The 16606-nt window shown below is 40.2% G+C and overlaps 1 protein-coding gene across 1 annotated transcript; it reads right to left on the bottom strand.

The window, feature by feature from the left end:
• Nucleotides 1-12622: 12622 nt before the first annotated feature.
• LOC132972049 (small integral membrane protein 24-like) lies at nt 12623-15376 on the bottom strand. The gene is made up of 3 exons (XM_061034937.1): nt 15226-15376; nt 14489-14630; nt 12623-14049 (listed from the first exon to the last, which is right to left on the bottom strand). The coding sequence occupies exons 1-3, from the start codon at nt 15284-15286 to the stop codon at nt 13962-13964; spliced, it is 291 nt and encodes a 96-aa protein (XP_060890920.1). The 5' UTR covers nt 15287-15376; the 3' UTR covers nt 12623-13961.
• Nucleotides 15377-16606: the final 1230 nt, after the last annotated feature.

Here is a 16606-nt window from a genome sequence, read left to right as displayed (position 1 = left end):
TCTGCATCAGGACATTTTCTCTTTTACTCTCTGTACGTTTCAGACACATCTGATGTTGCTCAATCAGAATAGAAACAAAATTCACTTTATCAAGATTTAAACTCTTGACTCTTGCAAGGTCAAAAGGTTTACCAAATGGTAATTACGATTTAAAGCCCTGAAACACAGCACGCCGGCTTCTTGTGCAGAAGTTCAAATACAAAAGCTGTTATTTTGTAAGCTGTAGTGGTGATAAAGTGCACATAGATATTGGATGTATTGGGCTTTTTTTTACTCTCTCTCTCTTACATTTTCTATGTTGGTTGTTGCTGCTAGAGGGCAGCCTTTACCTACACATGGTGGATGACAGCAGAGCTTCATGGAGCTGTGATCAGGAGGAGAGAGGAGCCCCGTGTTTCATCCAGAGGAGGAATTATCTGCTTTAAGGCCGATCAGCCAGACTTAGAGCTCAGCCTCACACCACCACAGTACTAGTGTTTGATTAGATTTCCTGTGCCAACAACATCTGTTCTTGACTCAGACTTCAATGTCTTTTTGACCGTCTTGGTCAGTTACTGACAGCTTTAGCAGTAGCAGCGAATGTGAGTACACCAACAAACAGCATTTTGTCATTTAAACATTTAACTTTACAAAATGAATCTGGATTATAAAATGAGATTCATTCTTCCAGTGATCACGTCTGGTTTCAGTGGAAACCAAATAGTTATAATGTGTGCAGTTAATAAAGGAAAAAGAAAGCTAACCCAGAACATGACCAGTCCAGATGCACTTCCTGCTGCAGGAAGATTAGAATTCAATATTAGACAATAAGGCAATAATAAACAGCTCCAGAGATACAACTGTGTTATCCTGCTGACTCCCTAACACCAAAAGATGACAACTCAGGAAGTTCTGTTTGCAAAATGGTTAAGCTTGTAAAGCGCTTTTCTAGTCCTCTGACTACTCAAAGCACTTTTACACTGCAGGTCACACCTACACATTCACACACTGATGGTAGAGGCTGCTGAGTAAAGAGTCCGTCAGTATTAACTCATCCATTCATACACATTCACACACTGATGGTAGAGGCCGCTGAGTAAAGAGTCCATCAGTATTAACTCATCCATTCATACACATTCACACACTGATGGTAGAGGCTGCTGTGTAAAGAGTCCATCAGTATTAACTCATCCATTCATACACATTCACACACTGATGGTAGAGACTGCTGAGTAAAGACTCCATCAGTATTAACTCATCCATTCATACACATACCGGTCTCTCTGTCTACACATCTAGGACCCTGAGGCACAGGTACGATTGGGGTGGCCCCTCCCTTCCGAGCTAAAAACTCTTTGAGACACTCCTCGTTCAGGAGAACAGAGTAAAAAAGGCAAAACCCCCAAACTCCACCATCAATCAGCCAATTTGATTTCACGTCTAAGTTTGCAGTGCATTGACGCATGCTGGATAACATTCACATTCCTACATAAATACAACTTGTACAACCTTTGTGAATATGTTTTCATTGATCTAATCTTTTTTGTGTCAGATGATAAAATTATGTTTAAAAAAATTATGTGTTAATGACAACAGTTATGAATTGGCTTAGACCAGATCAGCCAGACACTGACACATTGGAGCACACATTAGAAAATCATTATTGCAAGGTTGTGACAAGGAGAGATTTTCCTCTTTTTGATTACCCAGCGGCTAGGAGATGCTTTTTCTCTTTAGGCTGGAGGCTTTAAGTATTTTTCCAGAATTGAAGCTCCTCACCCTCTCCGGATGTATCCATGTCCCTCTCTCTGTGACCCCTCCTGCCCCCCTCATTATAAAGATCATTACCGCCTGCTGCCTCCTACACATCGCTTACCACCCAGCGAGTTGTTTAAGCCTAAATGGGGTGTGATTGGAGGCGCTGGGCATTTGGTTCAAAAAATGAAACAAAGCTAAACAATTCTTCTCCTGGGAGTAAACACTCAAATCATGATGTTCTTGGTGTCATCTAACAGACCTTTTTAAAATGTAATGATAAAACAATCTAAGGTGTCTGTCATTTTGTCAAAACATTTCTGTACTTGTGAACTGTGACAGAAACTGAAAAGTTTAGTTTAAGTCCTACTCAATAATGAAATGAAGGCAGCACACAGCCACAAAAACCTAAAGCCTAAAGTCTGGATAATTGATGCCTCGTGATCAGAAGATGTCACCTGAACAGAGCCAGAGGTGAAACATGCCCAACTGCAAGAGAACTGGACTTTTATTTTCAATGATTGTGTCTTAAAGGAGATTCCTTTACACTGTTCAGCTTAACCTGTGCCTCACAACATTAACTGACAACTAAAAATCCTCTCTCCACGAGAGCTTTGAAAGGATGACAGACATTCCCCTGCAGTCTGAGGAAAATCCTTGAGTGATTGTTGATGCATTTTTTAGTCGTAAATATGTTGAGATTTAACCGAACGCATCATCAAGCGAGTCATTCATAACAGATAGTTGATATTTATATGAAGAATTCTGCTGGTGATTCTAGATAGTTAGATACTGTAGATACTTCAGTGATCCAATTTTCATTCTGCTTATGTTTTAAATCTTGCCTTCTCCTTGCACTCTGTAAAGCACTTTGTAACCTTGTTTAGATAAGTGTTATATAAATAAAGTTATTACTATTATAATTTAAACTCTGCTTATATTTAGTTTCTACTTTTCCCTGGGTTTTATTTTATTGTAACTCCCCTCCCCTAGCCATCTCGGGGAACGTAACTTTATGTTGTCTTTATATTCCTGTTGTATTTTCATCCTTTACTTCTTTGTAGAGCTGACTCTATAGGAGAAATTAACAATGTATCTTGACTCTCCTGTTACAGTGCAAATGGCATAAATATCTATTCTATTATTTTCTAATTGTAAATTATTGTATCATCCATTTATCAGTAGTTACTGCAGTTTTTGGATCATTCCCAGTTGTTATCATAGGCACTGTGTAATATTTGCATTATTTATGTGTCAGTTCTTTGGTGGACGGTAAATGTCTCAGACATGTGTAACGCTTTTCTAGTCTTCTCACCACTCAAAGCACTTTTACACTACATGCCACCAGAGGCGCTGCCTGTCATCAGGTAAGCATAGCAGAGGCTGCCCATCAGTACTGTCTACCATTCACATGCATTTAGACGAGTGCGGCTGTGGCTCAGTGGTAGAGTCGGCCGTCTCTCAACCGGAAGGTCTATGATTCGATCCCCAGCTCCTGCAGCTATGTCCGCTGTGTCCTTGGGCAAGACACTTAACCCCAAGTTTCTCCTGCTGCTTTCGACTGTGGCGTATGAATGTGTATGAATGGATGAGTTAATACTGATGGACTCTTTACTCTGCAGCCTCTACCATCAGTGTGTGAATGTGTATGAATGGATGAGTTAATACTGATGGTCTCTTTACTCAGCAGCCTCTACCATCAGTGTGTGAATGTGTATGAATGGATGAGTTAATACTGACGTACTCTCTACTCAGCAGCCTCTACCATCGGTGTAAAATCACTTTGAGACGTCAGAAGACTAGAAAAGAAATAAACAAGCTCAAGTCCATTTACTGTTTACACACTGATAGCGTATCAATGGGAGCTATGAGGGGTTCAGTTTCTTGTCTAAGGTGACTTCTACATGTGAGGTCTGCAGGAGCTGGGGATCGATCCCAGAGATCATCTCAACTTAAACACTGAGCCACAGCTGGCATAGATAATGTTTTGGTTTTTTTTAATAACGTAGTCATCCTGCACTCTACCATTGATCCCTACATGCTTTTCTCACAACAATAACCAGTTGGCTATTTTATTCAAATAACAATCAGCAGGCCAAAGGGAACAGTGGAGCTTGTTATAACCTGTGTTTGGTTTCTGTGGGACGTGAAGAAGCCAATTCACTCTATGCGGTTTTTATTTTTTGACATAAGTAAGCTTTAAAAAAATGAGCACGTGGAGGGACAGTTGCTACGAGTCATCAGGTTAGCTGTGTCCTTGCGGTGGCCTCCACCAGGATTGCTCCGTCTCTCTAAATCTTTTTTTTACTCAGGATGGAAAGGCTCAGGCAGTTAGAGAAGTGTCTGGTTTTGGAGACCTCGGGATTGTTAATCTGCTCGTTGCAGGCGGCTGATGTATTCTCATATTTGATTGTCTGGGATGAATTAGTGTAAAGATGTTCCTCCAAGTCTGAGGCCAGTGTGCTCTCCAAAAAAGTGGATTTCTTCCTCTAGGTTAGGAGCAAGTATTGGTGATGAGTGAGAAGTTCCTCTTTGGGTTCATGGGGTTTGTTCATGAGTAAGGTCAAACGGGAGTGTACGACTAGCTGGTGAATTAGTGTTGGTCAGACGTTATGCACCAAACTGTGGTTGTGAAGAAAAGCCTGACCTGTGGATGAGCTCCAGGTGACTGATATAATGAGACTGATGCAGCTGAGAGCTCAAACATTGGTGGAGAGTTGAGCTCAGAGTTATATTTTCTGACCACACAAACAGCAGCTCCTTCAATGTAAACAAGGTTGTTATAAACGTGTGACTGAATTAAAAACTAAGACAACAGCAGAGAAATGTAAATGTGCTACCGGAGGCAAAGATTACAGCCTGTGTGAGTATGAAACATTTCATCTTTGTGACTCAGACCAGTCGATCTGTGTCTCTGTAATCGTGTTCAATGTGCTGCTGCCCCTCATGGACGGGACACTCTTGTAAATGAGATTTTTAATCTCAAGCAGGTTCTCCTGGTTAAATAAATGTAAAATAAATCAAATATCCTGAGGGAAATCGTTGCTCCTGTTCTGAAGCTTAACAAATTATTTCATAAAGTTACAGGAAACGAGACATAGGGAGATAAATAAGAGGACGATAAGAGAAAGAACGGGAGCACACACACACACACACACATGTAGGTTCACATACAGGTGTGTGTGTTCCTACCTACAGACGTGGTTAATGTGCAACATTTGTAAGTAGTGAGTAGAGGGACGGCCGTCTGAATGCCTACTGAGACATCTTAGAGGGACTCAAAAGGACTCTGTGAATTTAATGCCTGACAGCTGTGCAGAGTTTGTTTATCCTCACTGCGACCAAATTATATCTCTCAGTCATTGAATTCATTTTTATTCTTAAATAAATTACTGGCTGAAGATAAAAAAAAAACCTGCAATCTGTGTTTCTCATAAGATTGATAAAAACCTTCTTTTTTATATTTTGAATAAAGATCAGCCTCACAGAAAGCCAGTGTGTGTATTTAAGATCCCCTTCACCAGAGTCTTGAGCCCAAAGAAGTTCAAATTTGAAACGTAGACTCACCATCCACCACGTCTTGGCACTGACGTCGTAACACAGTTGCCACTTCACGGAGCTGTCTGCCTCGCTGCATCCTCCTTGCGTTGCTGACATTGCCATGACAACAGACAGGAGCTGTCGTAGTGTCACACAACCATTGCTTTGGAGGAAAAAACACGATTTGTAAAAACAAAAAACTGACTCTAATAAAAAATCTTTTTTTTATATGTGAAGTTGATATTTTGCTGCTCTGTGTCCCTTCCTCTTTTCTTTTTGTTAAACTGAATCTGTTTTGATCCTGTTTGAGATCAGCTTGAGTCCCTGTAGATTTCCATTTAGTGTTGTGACTCACACACATTTTGTATTTTTTTACATTAATTTTGCTTCTAAAATGAACAATTGACAAAATAAAGACTTCAATATAACTGAAGTGTTCTAGTTTGATTAAAAAAAGGTAAACATTGATCTGTAATCTATGATAATTTAAAGATGCATCTGAAATCTGAAGACGGTCTCATATGACATCATTTAATTTCATTGATCCAGTCTCCAAAAATCAGAAAACATGCTGATCACACACAGACACTGCACAACTTCCACTTCTTCAAAATGACACCTTAGATCTAAAGAATGATGGTGTCAGTTCCCGTTTCTCCCCTCAGCTCTGCTGGAATCTCTCTGATCCAAAACAGGACCAGGTAGAGTCTTCCACAGCTTCTAGTTTACTGTGTGTCTGCAGGTCCACACATGAAGCCTCTTACCTCTTCTCTCTCTCCAAATAAATCCTCTGTTCAAAACACTCATACAGATTCTAAGTCACCTGGATGGATCTACTCCAGACTTGATCAAATGTTTTTGTAAAGTTGACTCCCCTGGTCCTCCCACATGTGGTTCTGATCCCCTCCTCAGTCCGTGGTAAATCCTTCTCAGCACCTGTCCAAGTGAAAGAGTGTCACTACATGGGGACAAACGTTTAAAGAGTCCAATGAAGTTTCCGGCCCCCTGGATTATTTAGAAAAGGAAAAAGCTCCAAGCCACCAACCAGACCAACCCGCCAGCCACCCCCCTTTCTTTATTCCTCTGAGTGGGCTGTCACTCTGGGGAGGCGGATTAGGTACAAGTAGAAAAAGACTTGGGCGAACACACACAAACAGATATGCATCAAATAGCTCCTCGCAGCTGTTCAAACACACATATACAACATGTTATTTCAATGAGTTCCCTGGCACATGGTCACACAGTATCATGACCTGTCTGTGTGTCTGTCCGTTGTGACTCAGTGTTTTAAAATCATTCCACTGACCTTATGGTTTTTTTCCTCACTCGCTCTTTCCTTCATCCTCCAACTCTCTGAACAAAAGAGGTTCTGCAGGGACCCCAAGTGTAAATCACATGTTCCTACTAATAAGATATAAGGAAGCATAGTTCTACGCTGTCAGGAGAATATAGAGGGTCAACTGGAGATCATTAACAAAAGAGTATTCCTTATGTCTGCTAAAAATGTATGAATGCCAATAATAAATGGAAAATTACCTTTCTAATTTTAAATATTTATCTACTTAATTAAGTACAGTGTTGTGAAGCTGTCCAAGTAAATAATGACAAAAACACCAACCAAAAGTTTGTATCATTATTTTCTAGTCTTCTGACTCCTCAAAGCTCTTTTACACCACAGGTCACACCTACACATTCACACACTGATGGTAGAGGCTGCTGAGTAAAGAGTCCATCAGTATTAACTCATCCATTCATACACATTCACACCCTGATGGTAGAGGCTGCTGAGTAAAGAGACCATCAGTATTAACTCATCCATTCATACACATTCACACACTGATGGTAGAGGCTGCTGAGTAAAGAGTCCATCAGTATTAACTCATCCATTCATACACATTCACACACTGATGGTAGAGGCTGCTGTGTAGAGTCCATCAGTATTAACTCATCCATTCATACACATTCACACACTGATGGTAGAGGCTGCTGAGTAAAGAGTCCATCAGAGTACCAGAGTTTCTGTGTGTTCGGGGGAGATCACTTTTGGCTGTGTCTCTCCCAGGTCGAACCATGGCGAGCCTGGCGATGCTGTAACTTGTTTGTCAATAAAATGATCATTATGTAAGCAAGTCAGTGTCAACGGCAAATTTCTTCATCATCAAACATATCAACAACAAGGGAATCCACATCACGTCAGTGAGCAGACTGAAGCAACACCATGAAGATCACGTGACCACAATCCTGTGGGTCAAGATCACCCAACGTAAGTGTTCAAGGGTGAGTCCGCGTCAGTTATGGTGTCCATAAAGACCTGAAAGCTGAGGTGAGTTAAAGTTATCTTTATCAACGTCCACATTAATATCAAAGTACCAACAAATATTCAAACCTATTATTTTATTAGTGCAAAACACGCTTTTTTTTACAGCAAAATTTGAGTCTGGGCCAGGAAGGGGGGTGGTTAACTATGACAAATAAAACTGGCTGACATTTTTTTAAACTGGTTGACAAACAACCTTCAAAAGAAGGATAATTCAGTTTTGGACGAGGGTTAATTAGAAGGATTAAAAACAGCTGCCGCTCCATCGCCTCGGCCAGTGTCTCGATAACATATTCATCCTGACACAGCCAGCTTTCAGTTTCACAAAGTCAATGGATATAATGATCTGATTTCAGGTCAGTAACTTACAGTGATCTAATATTTAACAGAGCACATCAGTAGTTCATTAGAAATATAATCTATCCTTACCAACATCATTGTAGAACATGTCCTCTCTTTTACAGAACAGCACAATGAATTTAAGAAGGCTACTTTAGTCATTTTACTCATTGTGAGACATGCTGCTCTCATACATCGGCACGTTGTTCATATAATCGACTTCACTTTTTTTTTTAAATAACTCAGTTATGACGACTGAGTCAAGACTACAAAACTGAAAAGGAAAAGATTCAACATGTAAACACAGAAGTTATTATCATCATTATGAATCCCCAGAAGAAGCAACTGTTAGTCATTTCTTTCTTTATTAGGATCCCATTAGCACCAGCATACACACTATGTAACTGTATTCATGTAAAAACATAATGTTGGTATCTGTTCCCAAAGTGCGTCTTTAAACAGGGTAAAGGAGTTTCAGGTATGCTGCTCCTGCAGGATGATCTGTGTCTGAGGGGAGCTGGTTTCTTTAAACCTTTTAAAAAGTATATTGAAGGTGTTGGAGGAAGATGCTTCAGGTTGTAGATGCTTTAATGACTTCCTGCTCTGTGACTCATGTTGATCTGTAACCTCTCTGTGTTTTCTGTCTGTAACTGTTGTGCTGCTGGACGCTCTTGTAGATGAGATTCTCCTGGCTATCTCCTCGGCTATTCTTCCTGCGGTCCAACACACATCCAGTCATACACACTTATACACAGAACAATAAAACAGACAAAGACCAGCTCCTCTAGTAGAAATCAAGTTCATACAGAAGAGAATAAATACATAAGCAGGCATCCATTTCACAGACACTCTGCAAAAGAACACAATATAATGAATCACTGGATTTATTTACAGGGGGAAAGAAAAGTCCTTCATGCAGCCCCTACAGCATCCCCCTTACCACCTTATGAACGCATGCAGCCCCTTCCACATTTTGCTCTGAGGAAAGACACAATTGGAAGGTATGCTCAAATATCTCATCCTGTCTAGAGAGGTGTCAGATCCCGAGGCAGAAAAAAAAAAACACACTGTTACGGGTGATTTAACAATCAAACAAGAAACCGTCATATCTTACATTTTCAGTTCTTTATACAATCAACCAATTTACAGTGCTTTTGCCCTAAACAGAGAACCCTCATGGAAAGGAGCAATGGTTTTTCAGGGTGTGGTAACAGTGTGGTCAGGTTAGTGTCTATGTCAGCCCACAGAGCTAGAGCCTTACAGCTGAGGCCTTGAGGTCTCTGGATCAGACCAACCACAGCCCACTGTGGAGAAGGTCAAGACTCCTCCACTAAATGTCACACTGCTGTTTTAGGCTCGCCTTAAACTGGCATCATTATACATGGCAGCATTACTCTGTTGTTCTGTCGCTGGATTTCAGCATGATGTTTACTGCTAAAGAAAAAGCAAAGGGGGGGGGGGGGGGATCTAAGGGTTCAGCTAAATGAAACAGCCTGACTCCCACACTCAAAAACTAAAACACAATCTTGTAATCAGTAGTCCAATCAATCAACTCCCAGCTCCCGCCCCCTCAGATAATTAGCCACTTAACCTCCCTCAGAGGTGTAAACATCCAGCCAATCAGGCTCAAACACAACAGTCTTAAACCAATCACAGTGTTGGTCGAGGAGAACAACAGGACATAAAGACAGAAAATTACAGGCTAGAAAACACACACACACACACACACACACACACACACACACACACACACACACACACACACACACACACACACACACACACACACACACACACACACACACACACACACACACTCCATTACTGAAATCCCTGAACAGACCTCACACTTACTGAATGACAGAGCAGAAAAACCCTCTCTCCTCTCTGTGGTTTCTAAATCTGTTGTAGTTTTTCTGAAAATGCACAACCTTTATCCAGTACTCGGTATGTTAAAAACGTCTGCATGTATTTTTCATGAGATTTAACTGGAAGAGTCGGCAGTTTAGCAAGCCTTACGTACATTTATTTAGTTCTGTATCATTGAACAGAGACGGAGAAACAGCTTTGGGTTTAAACCTTTTCTGTAAACTGTCATGGCTGTGAAGTCTTAATAATAATGATAATAATGTATTGGACTTTCTAAATACTCAAAGACACTTAACAAAGAATAACAACAAAAACAAATCAAAACATTACAACAAAGACATAATGTAGAAGGAGGAATGAGAGTTGAGATTGTAAGCGGTTGTAGGCGATGTAGAAGAGGTGAGTCTTTAGGGATTTCTTGAAGGAAGTGAGTGAGGGGGAGTCTCTGATGTTTTTTGGGAGTGACTTCCAGAGGGTGGGAGGCTTGTGTCAGCAGACCTGAGAGTGCAGGTGGGAGTGTAGAGGAACTCAGACAGGTAGAGGGGTGGGGCAGGTTATGGAGGGCTTTGTAGGTAATGATGAGGAGTTTATAGTGGATACGCTGGGGTATGGGGAGCCGTGGAGGTCATGAAGGACGGGGGTGATGTGGTCACGGGTTAAGAAAATACAACGTGGATGGTGTTGAAGCCAAAATGGCTGTGTGTTTATTATTTGCTGTATGTTGTCTCTTCACAAGACCTTTATTTACACTGTGTGGTTTAATTTATGAGTGTAATTCCAATAGTGAACTGTAGGAGGAGTCTTGGCTGACGCCCAGGTAATTGCAGCCAGGTGGGCAATGGGTTTTTCATAAGTGTGCAGAAAGTTACATTTAAGAGTATTATTACTGTATTTTGTTTTGGATTATTGGTAAATGTTGAACATACTTCAACTTGTTTTTTTCTTTTCTAGTCTTCTGAAGACTCAAAACTTCACACCGCAGGTCACACCTACACATTCACACACTAATGGTAGAGGCTGCTGCGTAAAGAGACCATCAGTATTAACTCATCCATTCATACACCACTGACAAAGCAGCAGGAGCATCTTGTGGTTAAGGGTCTTGCCCACATCGGACATGTTACTGCAGGAGCTGGGGATCGAACCATTGACCTTCCAGTAGAGAGACTACGAGTCTACTAACTGAGTTGGTGGAATCCACAGATGATTGAAAACATGGAAAAGGTAAATAAACTGATCTGCGTTTCCAAAACGATGAGATGCATTGGAATTTGTTGCATTGATGAGAACACGTGCAAACTAGTTTGATTTACATCTCATTAACCACAGTATTGGACTTGTTTAAAAAAGGTCCCTGCAGATCGTTTAAGTTGTTGAGGGTGGTGATGATACCCCCTATGGAGTCTAGACCCTGGTGGTGGTTGTGATGCCCCCCTATGGAGTCTAGACCCTGGTGGTGGTGATGATACCCCCTATGGAGTCTAGACTCTGGTAGTGGTGGTGGTGATACCCCCCTATGGAGTCTAGACCCTGGGGGTGGTGGTGATAGAAGAATGCAGGATGTGATGAGGAGTGGGTTTCTGAACCTGAATCTGAACTCTGCTGAGCTGGAGTGGAGGTGACCGGGGTGGAGGAGGAGGGTCACAGTGAAATGACAAAGTGACTGAGGAAGAGAGAGAACAGGTTTTAAAATGTGACCGCAGCAGGATGATTGGTTGAGAGGGGTTGGATTATAATTTACAAGTAAACGCCCCAAATCATGTGATCACCAGAGCAGGGAGATAGTGGAAGTGGTGGAGAGTCATTCTTGCTTGCTGTGCTTGTCAGCCACTTGATTTGTAAATCTTTATTCAAAAATGGCACGTACCACAAGAGGGACTTGTACCACAGTTTGAGAATGAATAGAATAGAATAGAATAGAATGTCTTTATTGTCATTATACAATTGTACAACAAAATTATTTGGCTTCACCTTAAAGTGCACACACATACAAGCATCCACAGCTAAAAACAACAAAAGAAGAAATAAAAAGGTGATTTATAAAAGTGTGTCAGACAATAAATGGATTTGCAGCTTCAGGGCTTTTCTCTCTTTTAGAAACAATCACACTTACAGAAGAAGTGTGAACAGTTTTTATTCAAGCTCAGACAATGTATTTAGTTTGCATTTTCCTTGTTTTTCATTGTTGAACAAACAGGGCGACTGCAGCTCAGTGGTCGAGTCAGTCGTTTCCCAACCGGAAGTTCAGGGGTTCGATTCTCAGCTCCTGTAGTCCACATGTCCAATTGGATGTGTATGCTGGTGAGTGGGTGAATGTGGCGTGTAGCCTACATGAGTATTAGCCCACCGTGGCGCTGATACAGTCGAGTGTGTGCTGTAGTTTGTTAACACACCACAGAGAATGGATGAGGTTGGTAATAGAAGTGGGAAACAACTACAAAACTTAACTAGTGAAATAAAAAAAACAAAACCAAAACAATAACAGACGCATTCTTAGTTACAAACTGCTGCTTTAAGATGAATAAAGATAAAGATAAACTTTATTGATCCCCCGTGGGGAATGAATACTAAATGGACCTAAAGGCTTCCAAGGTCATCAACAAGCCGTCATAATCTCTGAATGAATATGAGTCATAGCAGGAGCATGTTGATAACATCACCTCTGACATCTAGTACTATGTTGTTTTTAACAGCAGCAGCAGTGATGGAAGTCATTATATAATGTCTACAGTGTTCAGTTTTATTGAATACTTTATCTGTGTTATTGGCCCCTCTAGTGGTGACAGAAAGCTATAGCAGTTGATTACAGTTTTTTCCAATTGCTAACACACTAAAATGACATGCATATCACAATTATTTAAACTGACACACAGAGAGCAAAACCTCTTCTCAAGTCTCCAAAAGTCTAAACACATTTTCTGCTTTACACACATTTTGCAATTCAAAATGGCACTTTTTAAATGAACACGGTTCTCTGCATAAGACACAACAATCTGATATAAAGTCACATGTTTGCCATTTCAAAACACTGCCATTCAAAATGAAACTATGTGAGCTAATTGGCCAATATATGTGCCACCTGACCAAACACCTCAATGGTTAATTGTTATCACTTCAATCAGGAAGTGAGCACTATGAAAAGACCACAAGTGAGCACCTTTTTTTTTTACAACAACACTGGAAGACGTTGCAGAGAGAGGAAGAGGAAGAGGGAGGGTGAGAATGAGAGGGGGAGGAAGAGGAAGAGTGAGATGTAGGGGTAGAGCTGGTAGAGTAATTCATGGCCAAAGAAGAAAACAACTTTCAAATGAAATCAGAGCAACCTTAGTTGATCATGTCATCAACCATGGGCTGACAATGTGAGAGGCTGGACAGAGAGTGCAGCCCAACGTGAGCCGTTTTACTGTACTGGTATATGTAGCACTGACTTGTTTGGTGAAAAATAAAAAAATAAATGTTTTAACAGCATGCGTGTGTATCTGCAAATACACGTGAACAATCTGAAGAATTTTCTACAATTCAAACTATTTTACTATTATGGCAAAGCATACTAAAGATGAGAGTGCTTTTCATTATGCCCAACAGTGTGTAGCTGGTTAGACTAAAATCTGGTAATATGAATGAAGTGTGTGCCATTTGGTGCAAAAGTTTGATTTTGATAATGCTATATGTAGTTTTGGTTGCAGTGCTTCATTTTGCAGGATATATGAGGTATTTTGCAGTTTGGGTGTGTGGTTTTGTGAATTGTGTTAAGTATTTTTGATAAAACCAGCCTAGTTTGCAAAATTGTGTTTTAGCAATTGGAAAAAACTGTAAATTATAAGACCTAAATTTCTTGTGTTTACACTGAGTGAAATACTCCAAAATTTTGTACACAAAACTGAGCCGGAAACATCTGGAACCTCTGGGATCCCTGCTTAGATAACAAAAGAAACAGTGGTAGGTTGTTTTAGGAACAATTATCTGCATTTAATTGCAAGTGAAACAAAATATATATATTTTTTTGTTGAGTTGTATTTCTGTATTTTAAAAAGAAAAGCAAACAAACATTAGATTTTTTCTTGTTAATTTCTTGAATTAAAAGACTTCATATGTAGAACAATAAAAACCCAACACATCATTTCTGATTCTCATAGATGACAGGTGACGCTCCGTTGTGTTACTACAGGCTGGTTTGCTTAATATCATCATCATCATCATCATCAATCTTTACAGCCATGTTCTCATAACTCCGTCGTTCTTCATCCTCTCTGTGACACAAGAAAACAACAAACAGACAGGTTACATATTTAGCCTTAAGACTGTTTGTCGGCAGATATCAGGAGGTTCAAAATATAATATTTAGAACAAATCTTTACAATATGAATATGTCTGTGTCCATACGTTGGCAAAAATTAGCAGAAATTTGTTAAAACACAACCCGAAGCCGTCGTCCCGCTAGCCATCATTCTGACTGAACAAATGAAGGAGGGTTACGACTTTAATCTCAAAATTATTTAAAAAAAAATAATAATAATTTAACACGGCCCTAATCCTCCGTTGTAATTTTCTAAAACTATTCTATGATCAAATAAATACTATGATTTTGAAAGTATCATTCTCGTGTGTGTGTGTGTGTGTGTGTGTGTGTGTGTGTGTGTGTGTGTGTGTGTGTGTGTGTGTGTGTGTGTGTGTGTGTGTGTGTCTGACCTGTTCTTCCTCAGAAGTCTGTGAATAATCAAGATGGTGAAGACGATGAAGAGGAAGCCAACGACAGCTGTCAGACCGACCAGCCAGGGCTGAAGAGTCACCGACTGTGATCCTGCTGCTACTCGAATACCGGTCTGCACACCTGAACACGAGAACACAAACACACAGACCAATACATGTCGTGTGTGTGTGAGGCATTTTATGAGCAGAATAGATTGGAGTTTAGTCAAAGTTTATCAGTCTAGAGGTTTAGACAGTCACATTGTGACGGACAGTGACACCTCAGAGAAATCTAAACATGAGCTGAGAAACTCCAAAAAGAACAAAATGACTACAATGACATCATGAAGAGTATAAAAGAGAAATGTCCCAATATTTGACAAAAGATTTCACCTTTCACAGGAAGTTTTATGATGAAAATATTCTAATCTTGAGAACAATGTTTCAAATACTTGAGACAAAAATGAAATCTTTTTTATTCCAGCAGTCTCACTAATACATCACAGCATCAAAAGGGGCACAGATGGCCAAGCGGTTAGGTCACGCCCCATGTACAGAGTAGGCAGCCCAGGTTCAAGTCCGACCTGCGGCTCCTTTCCTGCATGTCACTCCCTGCTCTCTCCCCATTTCCTACTCTATCCACTGTCCTATCAAATAAAGGCAAACAGCCCCAAGAATACAAATCTTTAAAAAAAGAAATACTGGAGGTAAACTTGTTATAGAATTGAACGTTTTACCTTTGTTAGCTGAGCTGGTGGCAGATAAGAGCACACACATCAAGAGGAAAAAGAGAGCCATCCTGAGTAGACAAAGTGGAGTCAGCACGGCACACTAAGACTGGACTTTCAGCTCACACACACCTCGATCTTATACTGATGTCAAAGTTCACAATCCACAGGGAGGTTTCCAGCGCACTCCGGATGTGTGTTATCTACTGATGAGCTATTCCTCAGAAGCATGAAGACAAACACAAGAGCTCAGCTGATTGTTGTTGTTTATTGTCTAAATTTGAAGCAAACACATTTCTGTAAATAACCCAGATGATCGTGAACACCACCACACACCACTAGAGAATTTAATTTAACCAAAGGTCAGCAAAGACGTGCATGTTTAACAGCCTGTTGCTTTTTCTGTTTCAGTCAAGTAATTTAATAAGAACAAAAATGTGATAGTCAGCAAATTGATTTCTGAATATTTAGAGGGGATTCTTTTTTGCAATGACAAAAGTTATGAAGTAAGATTTAATGTTATTGGCCTCACCGTATGGCTCTTAGCATTTTAATGTATAGTGGCCTAGAGGAGTCGATTTTTGTTAGCTGACATTTTAATGACAGGGATAGGTTAATAACAAAGTGTTTAAGGAGTTGTGAGAAACTTTCTGTTTGAGTTGCTTTGTGGCAGCAGTTGATAAGGCAGTGCATTGTATTTTGTTGCCAGTCCAGCCCTGTGTGTGCTTCCTACTCTGGTAGGAGAAGGCTATGTTGGCCCAATGGCTGATTAACAAAGGCCTTTTATTCAATATAAAACTTCGACAGAAACAAAATGTATGAGTGTGTGCAAGGGCATCAGACTCTTAGACTCTTTAAGGGCCCTCCTGTGAGAGAGGGGCCCTAAAAGGTGAAATACTGAACTGCAGTCAGTGTGGGTATAGAAATTGCCTGTTTATTGTGCCAATCATTTTGTGCTATGCCCCTGGTCTTATGGGCAGAATTAGAAAACTTCAAAATAAAACCAACGTTATGTAAATGAACCCATCTGTTACATAATTACATATTTTATTATCACGTGTTTCAGCATTCTTGCATTACTCACCACTGCACTTTTGTCTTATTTGGTGTTGTACATATTAGCCTTTGGCTATTTTGACTTTATTATGTTGTACTTTTGTACGTAGAGAGCACAGTTCACCAACGTCAAATTCATTGTGTGTGTGTGTAAGCATACCTGACCTGAATAATTCAATCAAGCTGTGTGATTAATTTCAAGGATTAAACCAAGTTTTTTTTTCCTCTTAAAACATATCTTGCTAATTGGAAATCGATAACGAGGAATATTTTAGCATTGTTTGTTAAACTCTGGAAACAATACTTTTATTTTGAAGGATTTGGAAAGGAAGAG

Source organism: Labrus mixtus, chromosome 3 (genome assembly GCF_963584025.1).
Source record: "Labrus mixtus chromosome 3, fLabMix1.1, whole genome shotgun sequence".
In the NCBI taxonomy this organism is placed as follows: domain Eukaryota; kingdom Metazoa; phylum Chordata; class Actinopteri; order Labriformes; family Labridae; genus Labrus; species Labrus mixtus.
The sequence above is the reverse complement of the archived record's forward strand: the minus strand, read 5'-3'. Positions and strand labels throughout refer to the sequence as shown.